The sequence below is a fragment of the Grampus griseus genome (genome assembly GCF_964374135.1).
Source record: "Grampus griseus genome assembly, chromosome: 2".
NCBI classification, from domain to species: domain Eukaryota; kingdom Metazoa; phylum Chordata; class Mammalia; order Artiodactyla; family Delphinidae; genus Grampus; species Grampus griseus.
The window spans coordinates 74,573,546-74,592,476 of record NC_139018.1 but is presented as its reverse complement, the minus strand read 5'-3'; the positions used below and the strand labels follow the sequence as shown (position 1 = coordinate 74,592,476).

Sequence of the window (18,931 nt, the reverse complement as noted above, 5' to 3'; positions counted from 1 at the left end):
CGGGGGACAGGCCCTTCTCCCCAGCCCTCAGGATCTCAGCCTCTCCCAGGCCTGGGGCTCCACTGCAGGGGCAGAAGGAACAGAGGGGAAAGAAAGAGGTTGCCCCGTGGCCAGTTAGGAGCAGCCTATCTCTGGCAAAACAGGGATCTCACCCCAGTTGCCCAGGAGAGGCAGGATGGTCGGGTTGGAAGGGCAGAATGACAGGGCTTTGTTTCCTCTTTCCTTAGAAACTGCTGCCCCAGACAGGGTTCCCAGGCTGTCGACCCACCCTTCCTCCAAACCAGCCTGGAGGGAGCAATCGCTCAGTTGCTGAGTCAGCTCAGCTGAAGGGAGCAGCCCTCTTTCTCCCCTCCTTCCCTTCCTGCCTCAGCCCGGCCCTCGCTCCCTCCCGGCTCCAGCCCAGGCCCCCTCCACGGCCTGCCTCCAAGAGGCCTGGCCCCGCCTAAGCCAGGCGTTTGATGCAGCTGCTAGTCAGGGCTGGCTGGTGTGATTGCTTTGGCAGAAGGGGTACCCCCCCTTCCTGCCAGCCAGGAACCCTGACCTTATGCCTGGCCTCCTGCGCCTCTCCTGCCCAACAGCTGTTTGGCAGGGCCTGTGTGTCTCACTGGAGTTGGACACCACCTCCCCGCCACCCTCACCGGAGGGGATGGGGACCCTGAGAAGTCAGGGGCATCTGGGGGTGGTAGGGCCCGAGCGTGTGGCAAGGAGCTCAGAGATGAGCTCATGGCCCTTTTGTGTTTTTGTGGCCCACATCTGGAGGCAATTACAGATGTTATCCAGTGGGAGTTCTGCAAAACACAGCTGGAGCCAGTGGAGGAGCGTGGGGAGGGGGGACTGCCAGAGGGAAGAGGAGAGGGAGCCTAGGGCTCTGGCGTCTGGAGTGTGGTTTCCCCATCACGAGGAAATTGTTTGGCCCTGATTCTGGAATCACAAGATTCTCTCTGAAGCCAAGGGAGAGAGATGGGAATGGAGGACCAGAGACAAAGGGGGAAGAGGTGGAAGAGGCTTCACAAGCTGGGAGAATTGCAGGGTGAAGGCTGCAAGGTCCCGTGCTTCTGACATGCCTTGGGTCTGAGGGATCCAGCCCAGTGAGGCTGCCCCGGGGACCCCACCGGGCCCCAGCTGAGTGAACCACCAGGTCAGGCTGGGTGAGGGGAGAGCAGAAGGCCCCGGGAGACCTGCAAATATTGCTTTCACTGGCCCTACCCTGCTTTGTCCATTGGGCCTGACCCAGTTTCTATGGTTCCAAGTTCCTTTATTCGAAAGCAGCACATGTGAGTTAGAGCAGCCAGGAGGGAGCCAAGGGGAATCTGCAAGGAGGTTTGGGCAGAACCCAGAGAAGCGGGCTCTCAGGAAATTGGACTATACTCTGCCCATCGCTGCACCCCACACATTTGGGGGATCCATGGACGCCCTTGACATCGACTCCCTTCTCGGGGCTCCTGCCACCAGCTGGGCCCATGCCTGCAAGGCTGCCAGCCAGGTGCTGGGTCCACGGGATGGGAAGGGAGGGGAAGATCTAAGAGGAGCTGGACTCTCTAGAGGAGAGGGGACTGAGCGGAGGGACCCCCACGTACAATCTGGCCAGCTCTGTTGGTCCTTCCCTGTCCTTCTCCCGGGCCCCACTCCCCACAATCTGACAGCCTTCCCAGTCCTTTGTTTACCCTCTGTATTCCCACTTCCCTTTCCAGCTAAGGGGAGGTGGTGGGAAAGCACAAACATTGCCCCATTTTACAGATGCAGAAACTGAGGCCCAGATAAGACTTGCTCAAGCTCACAGCTCAGTAGTCCAAAATTAAAACCCAGGTCTGTCTGACTTTTTTTCCTGTACAGGCAGATTCTGACCATGTCTCTTGAGTGTCTCTTCCATTGTGGACTCCATGTAGCTGGGTGTCTGCATGGCAGTGTGTGTTCTGCGGAATCTGTCAGCACGTGTGTGCTTGCCTGCTGTGCTGTGTCGCAGGAGCGGTAGCACAGGGGAGAAGGGCTCTTCCTCAGGAGTCCTCTTGGCCAGGCCAGGAGTCACCTTCCTTCTTGGGGGCAGGAACAGGTATTCTGAGGGGATGGAGGAGGCATAGGACTCAGAAGCCAGAGGAAGTGAATGGGACAAAGGCAGCAGCTGGGGGAGGGATTCGGGTGGTGAACGTCTGAGGCAGGGGCCTGGCAGGAGGGGGAGGCTTTCAGGGCAGTTCCCATTCCTTAAGGCCCCGGGGAACCCCAGGTGAGGTTGCTCCATTGTTCTGAAGTCCCTGTATCCCCATCCAACCCACCGCCCCAAATCTGAATTCACCTCCTTTAGGAGAGCAACTCCCAACAGTCACCTAGCCTGAGGGTCTCTGCCTTCCTCACTCAGACAGTCTTGGGAGACTGGGGAGACCCAGAGGCAGCCTTCTTCGAGGGGGCTGGGCAGCCAAGGCCTGGAAAGGAGGCAGGCCTGACTGGCCAGAAGCCACCTTCCAAATGAGCTCACACACATACTTTCCACCCTGGCCCAGGGCCGCGGCTGGGTGCCTTCCAGCCAGCCTTCCCCAGCCAGGCCCAGCCCCCTCTGTCCTCCTCTGTCCCTCAGCAGGCCTGGAGCCCGGGTTGCACGACAGGATCGATCGGGCACCCCAGGCCAGGGCCGTCACCACACCCCAAGGGAGCAGCTTTCCCTGCCTCCAGGCTGAGACCAGGTCTCCGCAGGGTCCCTTATTCCTCCAATGGGCCTTCGTGGCTTAGAGGAGGAGGAGGCCAGTTTCCTGCACCCAAAGACCCACACCTGGATAGGGAGGGGCAGTAGAGGGGAAAGGAGAGGTGTCCACATTGTAGTGACCTGGAAGAAGCACTTCCTCAGAGAGCCTGAAGCAGCTCATTGACTCAGGGACTGGGCCACGTCTGGAAGCTGCCTCACCATGGGTCACATCCTGCCCACTCACTTGATTTCCCGCTAGGGGCACTTCCCCGATTTGAGGCAGGATGGGGTCTGGGTGGAGCAAGGCCAGGCTGACCACAAAGCGGGGGAAAGATGGGTGCCTCCGAAGGGCCCAGCGGATTCACACGCATGTGACAGGCTCCAGCTCATTTTGATCCAGCCTATGGTCAAAGACTTCACCCTTCGCCCAGCTTCCAGAGACATGTAGCACCAGGCCAGAGAGCAAGATCAATTCCCAAAAACGCTCTCCTTGGCCACTCTGTGCCTGGCTCTGTGCTAGGAGCGAGGCTGCCCTCACCCAACATCCTGGATCCGATGATATCTTCCTGAGGTTCCAGGAGTTTGTATGTACAGACACAGCAGACAATTGCTCCCATTTTGGATTCCAAAAATATGGGCACTGCAGGTAGATCACACAGGCAGCCGTTGCCCTCCAAGGCACGGGTGGTATAGTTCTGTCGAAGAATGACTATGATTCATAATACCACTGACCCCATCACAGCCACCAGCCGAACGTTCTGTCCTCACTTCCTTACAAAAGAGTCGGATGGTGCTAGGCACACAGGAGCCCCTTAATAAATGTTTACTGACTTGAATTGCCAGTGAGAGCTGTGATATACATACGTTAACAGCTGTAGTTGTGAATACAGAAGTATTCTATACACGTGTAATAAGCATGTGTATACATAGTAAATTTATAGGTTTAAAAAAATCACTGAGCTGTACATTTAAGTTTAGTACTTTTTTTGAATTTTACTGTATACTTCATATCAATCTTTAAAAGGTTCAAAAAAGAAAGAAAATATATCAAGGGAAGAGGTTCGCAACTCCAGAACAATGGCTTTGTCCCTACAGACCCCCTCCTTATGTGCCAGCCCTATCCCAGAGCCTGCCCTTAATCAGGGAATGGTTGGTATTGGGTTGTGTTGGCCTACCTCTTCTGGAAATACCAATCCTCCAGGCTGCACTCCCAGGACAGCGTGCACCTGGACCCTGGAGCACCCAGCAGGAAGGTCTCTCTCCCTTCACTTTTCTAAGCTCCATGCCAGGTGTCCCCAGAGTCCTCCTCCACTCTACTTGTCTGTGCTCCAGAGGTCCCCCACCCCCACCCCATGCCTGCACAAAACTGCACATAAGTTCTGGGTGGAGGAAAGCTGGAGAAGGGGCCCAGAGCAACGCCCACCCCATCCTCTCTGTCTGGGCACAGCCCCTTCTGCAGCAGAGACCGCTGGGGAGGGTTTGCAGGGTGGTAGCGCCCCCTCGTGCTCGGTGTTGGCACTGCAAGCCAAGCCCGGAGAACCGAAAGGTGGGGGCAAAGCCAGCAACGCTCAGGGCCAAGGACACCACCGGCCTGTCCCTTCCCCCTTTCTACTTTCCATGCTTCAACCCAGGACACCTGTACTTAAAGGGGTGGGACTATGGGCGCGACAGGATGACAAGCCTTAGTCTTCCAGCTGCAGAGAGGGAAAAGTCAGTTTCCGTCGTCTGTGCCTGTGCTGGGGGTTGGTGAACAGTCCTCGAATAACTCCAGGAAGGAAGAGGGAGTGGAAGGGGTGCAGGACAGAGGGTCTGCGGGAGGAAGTAAAGGGGGCACTGGAGTCCTGTCCTCTGAGTTACCACACTGCCCTCCGGTGGACGCCTCAGACACTGATCCCTCCAGGATGCCTGTCCCCTGGGCTTGTCCAGGTGGGTCTGCACTCCTGGACCTCAGAATGCTAGAACAGAGCTCCCTCTGGCCAAGGCAAGTGGGCCTCTGCGACTCCTGTATCTAAGAATGGGACATTTCTGTGCCACTTCTCTGAGGCCTTTGTAGGTCATGCCCAAGCCTCCTGGGGGGCCTCTTACATGGACTCATCCTCCTAAAGTCATCTGCACCCTGGGGCTGGGAGACTCCTTTAATCCCAGTCTTACATTTATAAAATTCTTAAATTTTGTAGTTCATAAAAATACTTATAGGTGTTTTGTGATTATCACTATATTATTGCCTATTTATGCTAAAAGTTTTCATTTGTTAAATATAAACACTTAAAATACACCAAGTTGGTGGACTTCCCTGGTGACGCAGTGGTTAAGATCTCTCCTGCCAATGCAGGGGACACGGGTTCGAACCCTGGTCCAGGAAGATCCCATATGACGTGGAGCAACTAAGCCTGTGCGCCACAACTACTGAACCTGCGCACTGAGAGAGCCTGTGCTCCGCAACAAGAGAAGCCACTGCAGTGAGAAGCCCATGCACCGCAACGAGAAGAGTAGCCCCCCCCACTTGCCGCAACTAGAGAAAGCCCGTGCGCAGCAACGAAGACCCAACGCAGCCAAAAATAGAAAGATAAATAAGTTAATTAATTAATTTTTAAAAAATACACCAAATTGGGACTTCCCTGGTGGTCCAGTGAGTAAGACTCTGCACTCCCAATGCAGGGGGCCCAGGTTGGTCTGCACTCCCAATGCAGGGGGCCCAGGTTGGATCCCTGGTCAGGGAATCCCGCGTGCATGTCGCAGTACCGCAACTATGAGCCTGCATACCACAGCTAAGACCTGGTGCAGCCCAAATAAACAAATAAATATTTTTTAAAATAAATAAATAAATAATAAATAAAATACACCAAATATTTTGAAAACAGTCTTAGTATTTAATTTTTTATACACCCGAGGCCCCCAAAATGGACATGATTGAGGTGGTTCTCAAACCTCCAAGGGGTGTCCCTGACCCGGCATCTCATTCTTTCCAAAGCACAAGGAAACTTACTCCCATCAACATATGGTAGAGTCTTCAATCCCCATTCCCTTCAAACACACAGGTTTCCCCATCTTGAAAAGCTCTCCTGGATTCTGCTGCAGTCTTGAAAGATTTTTCTCATTTTCCCCTTTTCTCTCAAGCCAAGGTTTTCCAAAAGCTGTCTGTATTCCTTCCCCAGTCATTTCTTTTTAACCCAACCTCTATGTCTGCATCCCAACCAGGCATTTACTGAAACTTCTCCCTAAAAGGCCCTCGTGACCCCTTTCTTCCCACCCCAGGGGGTGCTTTCACTTTCTTTGGCCTTGTATTAGCATCTAACACAGCTTGCTTTGAGAAGCTCCTTTGCTCTTGTCTTCCCGGACTTTCTGCCATCCTACAATCCACAAGTCACAGGGTTTTCAAGGAGCCCTGAAAGCCCAGGGCTGGTATCCCTCTGCATCAACCCTAACTGTGCCTTCAGCTCCTCTACCCTGAGCAGGGACTATCTTTATTTGTTCCGTTAATTCCGGTTTCTGCCCTTCAGACTGTACAGAATAAACAAATTCTTGTTCCACGCTACAGCTCTTCAAATATTTGGATCTAGTTTTCATATATACAAACGCTCACTACAGTTAAGCTTTTTTTTTAGGTGAAAAGCCTTTCTTCTTCCATAAACAGCTTTCATACGGAGCAGCTTAGAGACCCCTCACTATTCCTATCACCCTCCTCTGGATTAAATCATTTTGTCAGTCTTTTAAAATGTAGCTTCCCAGAGAAGCAGTACCACACAGTGGTTAGGACAAGGACTCTGGAGTTACACAATCTGGATTTGGATCCAGCCTTTATGACTTATTGGTAGGGTGCCCTTCAGCAAGCTGTGTATCCTCCCAGAGCTTCAATTTCCTCATCTTTAAAATGGGCTAATAAAAAAAAAAGGGCCAATAATTCAAAGGGTAGTTGAGTGGATTAAAAGACATAATCCACGTGATGCCACGTGATGCCTACGATCGGCAGTCACTGATTCATTCATTCATTCATTCAACAAATATTTATTTATTGACTACTTTATGCCAGACATTGCCTTTGGCACTGGGGATTCACCAGTAAAAGAATAGATCCTTGCCCCTATGGAACTTATATTCTTGTGTGTGGTGAAGGGAATAAACATAAGTGAGTAAAATATATTATGTTAGATAGTGATAAGAATTTTCCAAATTTTTAAGTTCTGTGTCCTTTTTGATGAACAATTCCACCTTTGAATCATTTTTATCTTTTACTACAAGCATCCGAGAGAAACCAGGCTGCTTCTTCAACACTTTGCTTAGAAATTTCCTCAGCCAAATATCCAATTTCATTCCTCACAAGTTCTCCCTTCCACGGAACACTAGGACATGAACACAATTCAACCAAGTTCTTTGCCCCTTTATAACAAAGATCGCCTTTCCTCCAGTTTCCAACAGTGTCTTCTTCATCTCCTTCTGAGACCTCATCAGAATAACCTTTACCATCCATATTTCCACCAACATCTGTTCACTTAGGTATTCTCTTGAGAGATTGAGTCTCTCTCTGTAGCTCTCTTCTTCTGAGCCCTCATAAGAACCACCCTTAACAGTCCATTCACAGCAATGTAGGCTTTCTCTAGCATGCACCTCCAGTCTTCCAGCCTCTGCCCATCACCCAGCTCTAAAGCTGCTTTCACTTTCTTATGTATTTGTGACAACAGCACCCCAACTTCTCAGTACCAAGTTTCCATCTTAGTCCATTCAGACCACTATAACAAAATACAACCAATTGGGTAGCTTATAAACAAGGGAAATTTATTGCTCACAGTTCTGGAGGCTGGGAAGCCCAAGATCAAGGTGCCAGCATAGTCACCTTCTGGCGAGGGCCCTCTTCCCGGTTCACAGCCAGTGTTTTCTATGTCCTCACATGGTGGAAAGGGCTAGGGATCTCTCTAGAGCCTTTTTTACTAGTCCCATTCTGAGGGCTCCACCTCATGACCGAAGCATCTCCCAAAGGCCCACTTCCTAATACTATCATCTTTGGAGGTTAGGAAATCAAGAGATGAATTGGGGGTGGCGGAAGGGACACAAACATTCAGACCAGAGCACCTTGGCTGCGGCACATGCTAGTAGTTTGATCTTGAGCAAGTTATCTAACCTGTGACTCAGTTTCCTCAATTATAAAATGAGGACAAAAATAACACCTACTTCCTGGAGGTGCGGTGAGGATTAAATGAGATGATATATGTGCAGTGCTGAGAAGAGTGCCAAATATATGGTGAGTACTCTATCAAAGTTAGATACTGGTGGGACTACCCTGGTGGTGCAGTGGTTAAGAATCCGCCTGCCAATGCAGGGGACATGGGTTCGAGCCCTGGTCCGGGAAGATCCCACGTGCCACGGAGCAACTAAGCCTGTGAACCACAACTACTGAGCCTGCATTCTGAAGCCCGTGAGCCACAACTACTGAGCCCATGCGCCACAACTGCTGAAGCCCGTGCACCTAGAGCCCGTGCTCCACAAGAGAAGCCACCGCAATGAGAAGCCTGTGCACCGCAACGAACAGTAGCCCCCGCTCGCCGCAACGGAGACCCAACGCAGCCAAAAATAAATAAATAAATAAATATTAAAAAAAAAAAGATACTGGCATTTTGAAAACCAAATATCTGCCCATCTTCCAGTACTTCCACTACTTTTCACAATTTCTCAGAGTTCCAAGAACATCTCCACAGACCCATTTCTAAATGGACTTGGTCTACAGTGTGATATATATGGGCTTGGACACTTAAAATCACTAAACGAATTAAAGCTTAAACTAATTATAGGTTCTCTTTCACTTCTTCCTATTTTCTTTTGGCTCAAATTCACTCTTTTATTTGCCTGCGTTGGGTCTTCATTGCTGTGCGTGGGCTTTCTCTAGTTGAGGCGAGCGGGAGCTACTCTTTGTTACAGTGCACGGGCTTCTCATTGCGGTGGCTTCTCTTGTTGCACAGCACGGGCTCTAGGCTCATGGGCTTCAGTAGTTGTGGCACGTGGGCTCAGTAGTTGTGGCACATGGGCTTAGTTGCTCCGCGGCATGTGGGATCTTCCCGGACCAGGGCTCGAACGCGTGTCCCCCACATTGGGAGATGGATTCTTAACCACTGCACCACCAGGGAAGTCCCCAACCTAGATCTTGATTTTTTTTTTTTTTCAAATCTTAGTTTATTCAGCATTCCAGACCATGGGCTCTTCCTCCTCCTCCTGCCCCTTACAACTCTTCCCGTCTCGCCACCACTTTTCCAGTTTTATTTCTAAATTCATTTCTAAACTCCCCACAAGCCCACTCCCAAGTACTCCCCATGGCTGACTTTTTAAATTTATATATCTGACCTCTCTTCCCAACTATTCTGTAAGCTCCTTGAAGTTAAAGTGAACTCTTACAAGTTCCAGGCATCTGCTAAGTACCCAGCATAGAGAACACAGCCTGCACTCAACTAAAACTTCCATGATCGCTTTCAGGACTTAAGTATTTTTAATTTCCCCAACCTCTCTGCCCTGCTTCCCTTTATTCAACATCCTCCTCCCACATTTAGGGTTCTATTTCACCCCTCATTAATCCCAAGGGCTATAGTAGGGAACAGAGAGAGACCAAGGAACCAAGTTCCCTTGGCATGGGACCAAGATCCAAGTGGCAGAAGGACTTTTTATGGCCAAGTCTATGGCTTCAGGCCCTGCTGAGGTCTCAGTTTTGAACACATCAAAACTGATGTCAACAACAAATGTCATGAACAGAAAACTGTTTGTACCATTTGTAAAGAGGCGAGAGTAGTAAGGTTCTGAATGTACACTCTGTCCAAAGCCAGATCGCCTAGTTTCAAACCCTTGTTTCAGCATTTACCAGATCCATGATCTTGGGCAATACTAAACCCCTCTGTACCAGAGTTTCCTTACCTGTAACATGGGAGTAACAGTAAGAACCACTTCACAAGATTGTGGAGAGGATTAAAAGAGCAAACACTTGAAAAGTGCTTAGATCTGTGCCTGAAATGTGAAAAAAAGCTCAAAAACTATTTGCTATTGTTATTGTTTACTATTATAACCTATAAGTGCCACAAGAAACATGCAACCCAAGCCCACATAAATTAGAAATATCTCTTGTGACTAATAATAATAATTGCTAGCATGTATGAAACACTCCCTAGATGCTCAACTTGTATTATCTCCCTAAATGTTGACAATAACCTTAAGAGGGAATTGTACATTATTAACCCCATTTTACAATTGAGAAGCACAGAGAGGTTAAACAATTTTCTCAACGTCACAAGGCCAGCAAGAAGGGAAGGCACATTTATTCCTTTATTGAATTACAGTGTCTCAGCAGGAGAGAAGCCTTGTGGGTACAAAGGTAAACAGTCTAGGCCCCAGCCTACAGGAAGTTTCAGTTTCCACAGCAGGGGAGGGGCAGGGGCGGGAAAGAGTAAACAAATAGTTACAACACCGTGTGGTAATTGCTATAATAGAGGCTCATCGAGAAAAGTGCTACCGCATCCCAGACACTGGGACAAGAAAAGTACTGAGAGCTTAAGGATTCAAAGGAAAGACATGACAGTTACGGAATAAGCAGTTGCCCTTTGACAGACGTGTCCTGTAACTAACGTTACACGGAAAGGACTAAACAAAGCAGAGTTAAAAGTGGAAGCTGAGCGCCTTCAAAGCCCAAGTGACAAGACCCTGCACGACCGGAAAGGCGTTAAGACGGTCGGGTGGGCGGAGAGTGCGTTGATTGGCAGGGGTGGGGCCAGGCTCGTCACCCGCCCCCTCCTCCGCCCGGGCTCCTCCAACCCCTGGGCTGGCGGGGGTACAGACTGAGCGAGGGACTGGGCGTTGTGCCGAGCCGCCTGTCCTCCTTCCCCGCTCCCCTGCCGCGTTCCGCGGGCTGGACGCGCTGGAGAAGTTGAGCAGCGCCCGGGCCGGCCCTGGGGGCTGACAGTCGGTAAAGTTTGGCCCAAAGAGGAAGTGGCCTCAAGCCCCAGCAGGTGGCGGCCAGGCCTGGACCGGGGCGCTTGCGGCCTGCGGGCCGGCTCTAGGCGAGGGCGCGCCCCAGCGCCGGTCTTTCAGCCGATTTCCGGGGGTTCGGGGGCCGGCCTCGGGAGAGAGCGAGGCGGCAGCCGGGGAAAACAACTCCGAAGTTGGCGAGAGGCACCGCCCCTGCGCTCGGGCCGCCTCCGCCCCCCACCCGCCCCCAGCCCTGGCCTCCAGAGCACCGGTCGAGGAGCCCGGGCCATGGAGGCCCCTCAGGGAGGCGACACTGGGAGGCCAGGACGCCCGGAGCGGCGCCGCCTCCCCACTGGGTAGACCACCGAAGCTCCGGGACTTTTCTTGCACCTGCGGACGGCTCACGATGCTGCCGGCCATCCTTCTCCTCCTCCTGGGTAAGAAACCGAAAACGAGACTACTCGCCCGGCAACCCGCTCCCAGGGCTGTCACCGGGCCCAGGGGCTCTAGCTCCCTTCCTCCTACGTGGCCCCTCACCTTACCCTGCCTGCCCGTGCCCGGCACTGCCTGCCCCAATCCCCGGGAACTCTCTAGCCGCTCTCCTCAGCCCGCAGCCTCCCTCTGGCTTCCGTAGATCACCGTACCCACTCCATAGGCCCTGCTGCCGGACCTTCCTCCGAGGTCACACACCGCTGCCTTCCTCTGCTCCACCACCCCTTCCTGTAAACTACCCGGAAGCCGCAGATGGCTCCCTTTCCTACCTGACTCGCTCAGGTGAAGAAAACTGCGAAGCGTGACTCTTGCCCTTTCTCGCTCTTCCTCTAGGAGACGCTGTGGCCCACCCAGACAGGATCATTTTCCCAAATCCTGGTGAGTAGAGGATGCCCCTGGGGTCCCATGGGCTTGGTAATGAGGCAGGACCCAAGAGAAAAACTCTCTCTGCCTTGAATTCCTCTAGTACCTACCATAGTTTTAGAGTGGAGCTCATCCACCCTTTATTTTATAGATGGAGAAACTGAGACCTAGCATAAGCCCTCAGCCGGTAGTTATGTATTTTTTCCCCAAATATCCATCCTTGATCGGCCTAGCCAAAAGGTAGTCTCCCTGAGGATAGAAACAGTATTTCCCGGTTCCTCCTGGCCCAGTGGCTGGCACAAAGCAGACCTCATATTGTTTGTGGTGTTGATACTTAAGGGGGAACTATGATGAGTGTGGAGAGACAGGGGCCTGCTGAAGACTATGCCTCTAGAGTGTGTGTCGCTGGGGCAGGGGAGTTTCTGTGCTCCTTCTTGAAGAACCCAGGCCCTTGGAGGAGGCGTGGCATGGTAAGAGGCTCTCAACCGATGTCCCTACCTTCCTCTCTCTCTCCAGCCTGTGAGGACCCCCCGGCAGTGCTCTTGGAAGTGCAGGGCACCTTACAGAGGCCCGTGGGCCGGGACAGCCGCAGCTCCCCTGCCAACTGTACCTGGCTCATCCTGGGCAGCAAGGAGCAGACGGTAACGGTCAGGTGAGAAGCAGAGCAAGACCCTATTCCTTTCCCCCACCCCTCCTCCTCTACCATGGAAAAGACTTCAGGGATCTTCTCCATGGAACTTCCATCCCTGTCAACAGGGGGAAGAGTAGAATTAGACTTGGCCTAGTCTTCCCTAAAAGCCTGGCTTGCTCCATGGTGAATTGGAACTGCCTGGAGTGGACATCTAGCTTGGGTCTTGTCATCTCTGAAGGACAACAGAAACAGTCCTTTCCTCTAGAAACAGTCCTTTCTCTCTGATATGGCTGCTTGGAGGAGTCCTTCAATCCATTGCACATCCTTGCCTGGGATTCAAATCTATTCCTTCATCAGCTTAGAACCTTCCTCAGCCTCCCCAGACCTTTTTTTTAAAAAAATATTTATTTTATTTTGGCTGCACTGGGTCTTAGTTGCGGCACGTGGGATCTTCGTTGGGGCATGAGGGATCTTTAGTTGCGGCACACAGACTCTTAGTTGCGGCACGCGGGCTTCTTCGTTGTGGAATAGGGGATCTAGTTCCCCGACCAGGGATTGAACCCACGCCCCCTGCATTGGGAGCGCAGAGTCTAACTCACTGGATCACCAGCGAAGTCCCTCCCCAGATCTTTTAAACAGTCCAGGTCTCCCTGGGCTCCTCCAACCGTGGGCCGTGGGGTTGGGGCCCATGTTGAGTACCTAGCTATTTGCTTCCCACAACTCACTTCCCATGGATTTACCCAGAAAAGGGTAGGTGAAGGGAGAGGGCAATCTGGGCAGAGGTTGTTGGGGCAGAGAGATCAGAATGCCATGGTGATCTCAGGTCTCACCACTGGGCACTGGGAGGGGATGGTGAGTTCTGGTTAATTAAGCTGTATGGTAATTGCCGGTTACTGCTAGCACCAGACTCGGGTGACAGTGCTGCAACAACAGGAAAGCAATGAATCTGTTCTAACTCAGTCCAGAACACAAGGCAGTTTTTCCAGAAGGCTCTAGGATGTACTCATGGTCTCATGGTGCCATAGGCCTCTGTTAGGGCTCTTGCCTTGATCACAAAGGAATTTGGCTAACTCCATTTTCATTTGGCTATTTGGATTGTGGATAGGCAGGTGTTCCTGCTTCTTGGAGTAGAACGGGCCTGACAACACTGGGGGAGGAAGAAGCCAGCAGTGGTCAAGAATATCTTATGGGGGCTTCCCTGGTGGCGCAGTGGTTGAGAGTCCGCCTGCCGATGCAGGGGACACGGGTTCGTGCCCCGGTCTGCGAAGATCCCACATGCCGTGGAGCGGCTGGGCCCGTAAGCCATGGCCGCTGAGCCTGCGCGTACGGAGCCTATGCTCCGCGGCGGGAGAGTCCACGGCAGTGGGAGGCCCGCGTACCGCAAAAAAAAAAAAAAAAGAATATCTTACATCCTGCTCTCCTTCACCCCTGTAGGTTCCAAAAACTGCGTCTGGCCTGTGGCTCAGAGCGCTTAATCCTGCGCTCCCCCATCCAGCCACAGATCTCCCTGTGCGAGGCACCTGCCAGCCCTCTGCAGCTTCCTGGAGGCAACGTCACCATCACCTACAGCTATGCTGGGGCCAGAGCACCCATGGGCCAGGGCTTCCTGCTCTCCTACAGCCAAGGTGGGCTGGACAGGGCTGTCTGTAGTAGTGCCTAGTAGTGTCTAGTGTAGTGCCACTAGAACAGGCAGTGGAAGCCTGAGGGAGGAGGGGAGGATCCTGGCAGCTCCAGTGCCTCACAGCCCCTCTCCATGGTGCCTCTGCAGATTGGCTGATGTGCCTGCAGGAAGAGTTCCAGTGCCTGAACCACCGCTGTGTGCCCTTGGTCCAGCGCTGTGATGGGGTCGATGCCTGTGGCGATGGATCTGACGAGGCAGGTTGCAGTTCAGACCCCTTCCCCAACCTGACCCCGGGCCCTGTCCCCACCCCACCCTGCAATCACACCTTGGAAGACTTCTATGGGGTCTTCTCCTCCCTCGGATACTCACACCTGGCCTCAGTCTCCCACCCCCAGTCCTGCCTCTGGCTGTTGGACCCCCATGATGGCCGGCGCCTGGCGGTGCGCTTTACGGCCCTGGACCTGAGCTATGGAGATGCAGTGCACGTGTATGATGGCGCTGGGCCCCCCGAGACCCTCCGGCTGCTGCGCAGCCTCACCCACTTCAGCAATGGCAAGGCTGTCACCGTGGAGACACTGTCCGGCCAGGCCACAGTGGACTACCACACAGTCGCCTGGAGCAGCGGTCGGGGCTTCAATGCCACCTACCACGTGCGGGGCTACTGCTTGCCTTGGGACCGACCCTGCGGCTTAGGCTCTGGCTTGGGGGCTAGCGAGGGCCTAGGCGAGCGCTGCTACAGCGAGGCACAGCGCTGCGACGGCTCATGGGACTGCGCCGACGGCACGGACGAGGAGAACTGCCCCAGCTGCCCACCTGGACACTACCCCTGTGGGGCCGCTGGCACCCCCGGTGCCACAGCCTGCTACCTGCCTGCTGACCGCTGCAACTACCAGACCTTCTGTGCTGATGGAGCAGACGAGAGACGCTGTCGGCACTGCCAGCCTGGCAACTTCCGGTGCCGGGACGAGAAGTGCGTGTATGAGACGTGGGTGTGCGATGGGCAGCCAGACTGCGCTGACGGCAGCGACGAGTGGGACTGCTCCTATGCCCTGCCCCGCAAGGTCATTACCGCCGCGGTCATCGGCAGCCTCGTGTGTGGCTTGCTGCTGGTCATTGCCCTGGGCTGCACCTGCAAGCTCTATGCCATTCGTACCCAGGAGTACAGGTCAGTGGGAATGCAGCTGGCAGTAGAGGCGTGGGGACTGAGGGCGGGACAGGGCCTGTGCAGCCACAGAAGTCCAGAGGGAGCCCACGTTGGGGACGGGTTCTGGTGACCAGCTTCTGGGTTGGCTCCTAGGGTTGTCTAGCTTGGCAGGCGTGCTTCTCTGAGAGGCGGACCGGTCTAGATCTTGAAAGCCATCTCAAGGAAGGAGGGGGATGTCAGATGACTTTGGAAAGCCATGGCCTAGCTCCGGGTGCCCTGGCTTGGGTGCAGAAGAAAGAGGCCTGTCCAGGCTGGGGCAGGCGGCTCTGGTGAGCAGCACCCGTGACCGAGCCGTCCTCGTCCCTTCCAGCATCTTCGCCCCCCTCTCCCGGACAGAGGCCGAGATTGTGCAACAGCAGGCGCCTCCCTCCTATGGGCAGCTCATTGCCCAGGGCGCCATCCCACCTGTAGAGGACTTCCCTACAGAGAACCCAAATGACGTAAGTCACCCTCCGCAGCCGGACCACCTCCCACTCCCAGCCCTTCCTTCTTTCAGGCTTCTGGCCATCCCCACCCCCTCTGACTCTGGTGTCTTCATCCTCTCCTTGCAGAACTCCGTGCTGGGCAACCTGCGTTCTCTGCTACAGATCTTGCGCCAAGACATGACTCCAGGGGGCGCCTCAGGCACCCGCCGCCGCCAGCGGGGCCGCTCTATGCGCCGCCTGGTGCGCCGTCTCCGCCGCTGGGGCCTGCTTCCGCGAACCAGTCCCCCAGCCCGGACCCCTGAGACCAGATCCCAGGTCACACCTTCTGCTGCTCCCCCTGAGACCTTAGACGGCAGCACAGGTCCAGCCCGTGAGGGCGGGGCGGTGGGTGGGCAGGATGGGGAACAGGCACCCCCACTGCCTGTAAAGGCTCAACTGCCACCTGCCAGCACGTCTCCAGCCTTCCCCACTGTCCCCGAGGCCCCAGGGCCACTGCCTGCGGCGCCCCTGGAGCCATCACTGCTGTCTGGAGTGGTACAGGCCCTGCGAGGCCGCCTCCTGCCCAGCCTGCGGCCCCCAGGACCAACCCGGGCCCCACCTGGACCCCACACAACAGTCCTGTCCCCAGAGGATGAGGACGATGTGCTGCTGGTGCCACTGGCTGAGCCCGGGGTCTGGGTGGTCGAAGCAGAAGATGAGCCACTGCTGGCGTGAGGTGACCTGGCTCCCCTGGGTGCTCTATTCACAGTGACAGCAACCCTGTAGAGGGCAGCTCAGCTTCCCTTCCACTGCTTCCCTCCCTGTCCCTCAGTGTGAGGGCACCTGATGGGCCTCCCATGGATCCCATGTAGCTGCTATAAAGTTAGGTGTCCCTCAGGCAGGGAGAGGGCTCACACAGAGCCCCCTCTCTGTGCATGGCCAGAGACCACAGTCCTCCACTACCCTCTCCCCACACCACCACCATTTGGGTGGCTGTTTTTAAAAAGTAAAGTTCTTAAAGGGTCATAGGCCTGGACACTCCATCCTTGCCAAACCCACCCAAAAGTGGCCTTAAGCACCAGAATGCCAATTGGCTGGAGACTTCCAGCCCCCAAGGGGAGGATTTGGGCAGGCCCTGGGGTTTTGCCAATGGTGATCCCTCCCACAAGGCCTAGCTCATAAAAAGAGCACAGCAAATGCTTTTGTTCCATAGCCAGGTCATTGTCCAGGAAGCCAAGGTTGAAAATAAAGGAATCAGAAATTTAAGATTTTTGTAAATGAGCTGTGAGCATGAGCCCCGCCTCTCTGCCCATCTCAGCTTATGCTCCCCTCACCTTACTCCTCCCTATGAAGCCCTTTGCTCTGCCCTCCACCTCCTGGCCTTTTCCTATTTATCTTCCAACCACCCATCCTTGTTTTTTATACCACTCAGAGGGTAAGAAAATTCTAGGAACCCTAAGACTAACCCTCTCCACCTCCACTCGCTGCCTGGGGCCCAGCTCTACAGTGACTGACACCAGCAGTGAGCACCTAGCCTCCTTACTCACCGCCAGGCCGGAAGTCATGAGCCCGCTGGGCCCTGCAGCTGAGAAACTTCCCATTTATGGAGTACTTGCAGAGCACTAATCACAGAAGCAGACTGTCCCTGGTGAAACACTCCTGCCCTCCATCCTCCACCCTACCAGGCATTTTCAGTCTGTCCTAGGCAAGACAGATGAACTCGCAGCCAGGATGCCTCAAAGCGGGCAAAGATGCATCCAGAGAAAAATCATAATCATTCAGGGTGTGAAAATGCTAGCATCACCTTGGCCAGATCCAAGAGGTCTTCCTGGAAGAGGGCCCAAACTAGATCCTAAAGAATGCTGTCAGTAGTTGGTATAGAATTGTGAATTTTAGGCGAGGTGAGAGTCCATACGATAAGCAAACTAAGGGGACAGTAAGGGCTAGGGCTGTAAGAGGGACCCTGGACTTCCTGAGAAAGGGGCGCAGGAACACAAGCAATAGCCAGAGCCATAGAGCTGGAGAGGGTAACGGAGGAGGGGGGAATGATCTGTGAGAAATGTTGGGACCCAGCCTGTGGTAAGCAAGCTGACAGAGCGGTCCCAGAGTTTAAAAGGAAAATCAGCCAGGACAAAGGATTTAGAAAGAGCCTGTGGGAGTGGGTGTGATGCCCACAGGAGCAGAGCTGAGGCATTCCCTAACAATCAGTCCCCGGAGAAAGGGCTCCCCCTTAGGCTCCCTTACCCTTCCTGCCTGGCCCAGCCTATCCCCACCTCCCTGGTGGAGGGGCCCTGTTGATGACACACTGCCAGCATCCTCACACCCAGCACTAATTGCATACCGTTCCCTCTCCCAGCAAGCAGGAGCCTAGGGAAGTGGCCGAGGGGACATAGTACAGTCCTGGGACACTGGCATCTTGGCTTGGGGAAGACTCAAGCACCTTTCACTCCACGCCCTCTCCAGAGATTGGGGAAGGGGCTCCAGAGATTCTCATCCTTGCTTGCTGTTCTCCCTCTGGGCCTGCCTTCCCCAGTGTAAACAATCACTGGGTCCCACCAGCGTTAGGCCCAGTGGAAACAGTGAGGCAGGGAATGTTGATTTCCCCTCCCATGCCTCTCCATCACCTGGCCTCTGCCTCTCCCTGCTCCTCTCCTTCTCCGTAGCCAGCTCGAAACCTTCAGCCTGCTATCCTCATCGTTGTCCTGCTCCAGACCTTTCACCTCCTAGGGGTATCTGAAACTTGAAAGTGGACAGAGATTTAAGGTAGAAGAATGTTCCTCATGGTGGAACGCTTCAGAATGCTGGAGGGAGGACTTGAAGGTAGAGCTCACTAGGAAGCCCTGTGCATGTAGATTTATGGGCCTGAAAGAAGAGTCCTCTACGTGCTGGGTGTGTGATCTACGAGGTGCAAGCAGTAACACCGTTTTTGTCAGCCACAGTGAAGCCCCAGGTGGCGGGGAGAGGGGACTGACCTTGTACAGGCAGAATGGGGAAACTAAGATAGAGGGTCTTACCCAGGCAAGGGTGGGGCACTAGGGGGCTGCCACCCAAGTTATTTTCACCACGGCCCAAGGAAAAAGAAATGAGGCGACTTCAGATCCTATCAGGATAGACACCACTGTCCAAGGTGCCCAGTATCGGGGGTGTGGGACTCATGCAAAGGCCCTTGGTGGGGAGGAGGGAGGTGATCTCAGTTATGAGATGGGGATCAGGCTGAAAATCTGAGATAAATCTGAGCAGATACCAGAATTCGGTCCTTAAGGAGCAGAATCTGGGCCTGAACCAAGCTCCAGGCCACGCTGGGAGGGGAAAGGGACCCCCAGCCACACAGCCTGAGACTGTGGGAGCACCAAATTGTTGGGCAACCTGCTGAGTGCCAAACCCTTTATCACACGTAGCTAACCCTCACAACAAGGCTGTGCCGTGGGCATCACAGCCCCAATTCACAGGCTCATGAGCAGCTTCAGAGGAATACTGCTCCAGTCTCTACTGAGAGGCAGACTTAAATCTGGATCAGCTCGGTTCCAAATCTCAGTCTGTCCCACTATTACACAGGACCTCCAATTCCTGAGGGAGCCTTGACCTAGGCAAGTGCACAGCCTCTTAC

The 18,931-nt window shown here is 53.9% G+C and overlaps 1 protein-coding gene across 1 annotated transcript; it reads left to right on the top strand.

The window, feature by feature from the left end:
- The first annotated feature begins 10,854 nt into the window (after positions 1-10,854).
- Positions 10,855-16,576, top strand: LRP10 (LDL receptor related protein 10). Its single transcript, XM_082648695.1, is given in 8 exon segments — positions 10,855-10,924; positions 10,926-11,046; positions 11,435-11,479; positions 11,981-12,116; positions 13,530-13,720; positions 13,864-14,881; positions 15,231-15,360; positions 15,472-16,576. Coding segments are annotated over 8 exon segments (2,256 nt in total). The 5' UTR covers positions 10,855-10,897; the 3' UTR covers positions 16,060-16,576.
- Positions 16,577-18,931: the final 2,355 nt, after the last annotated feature.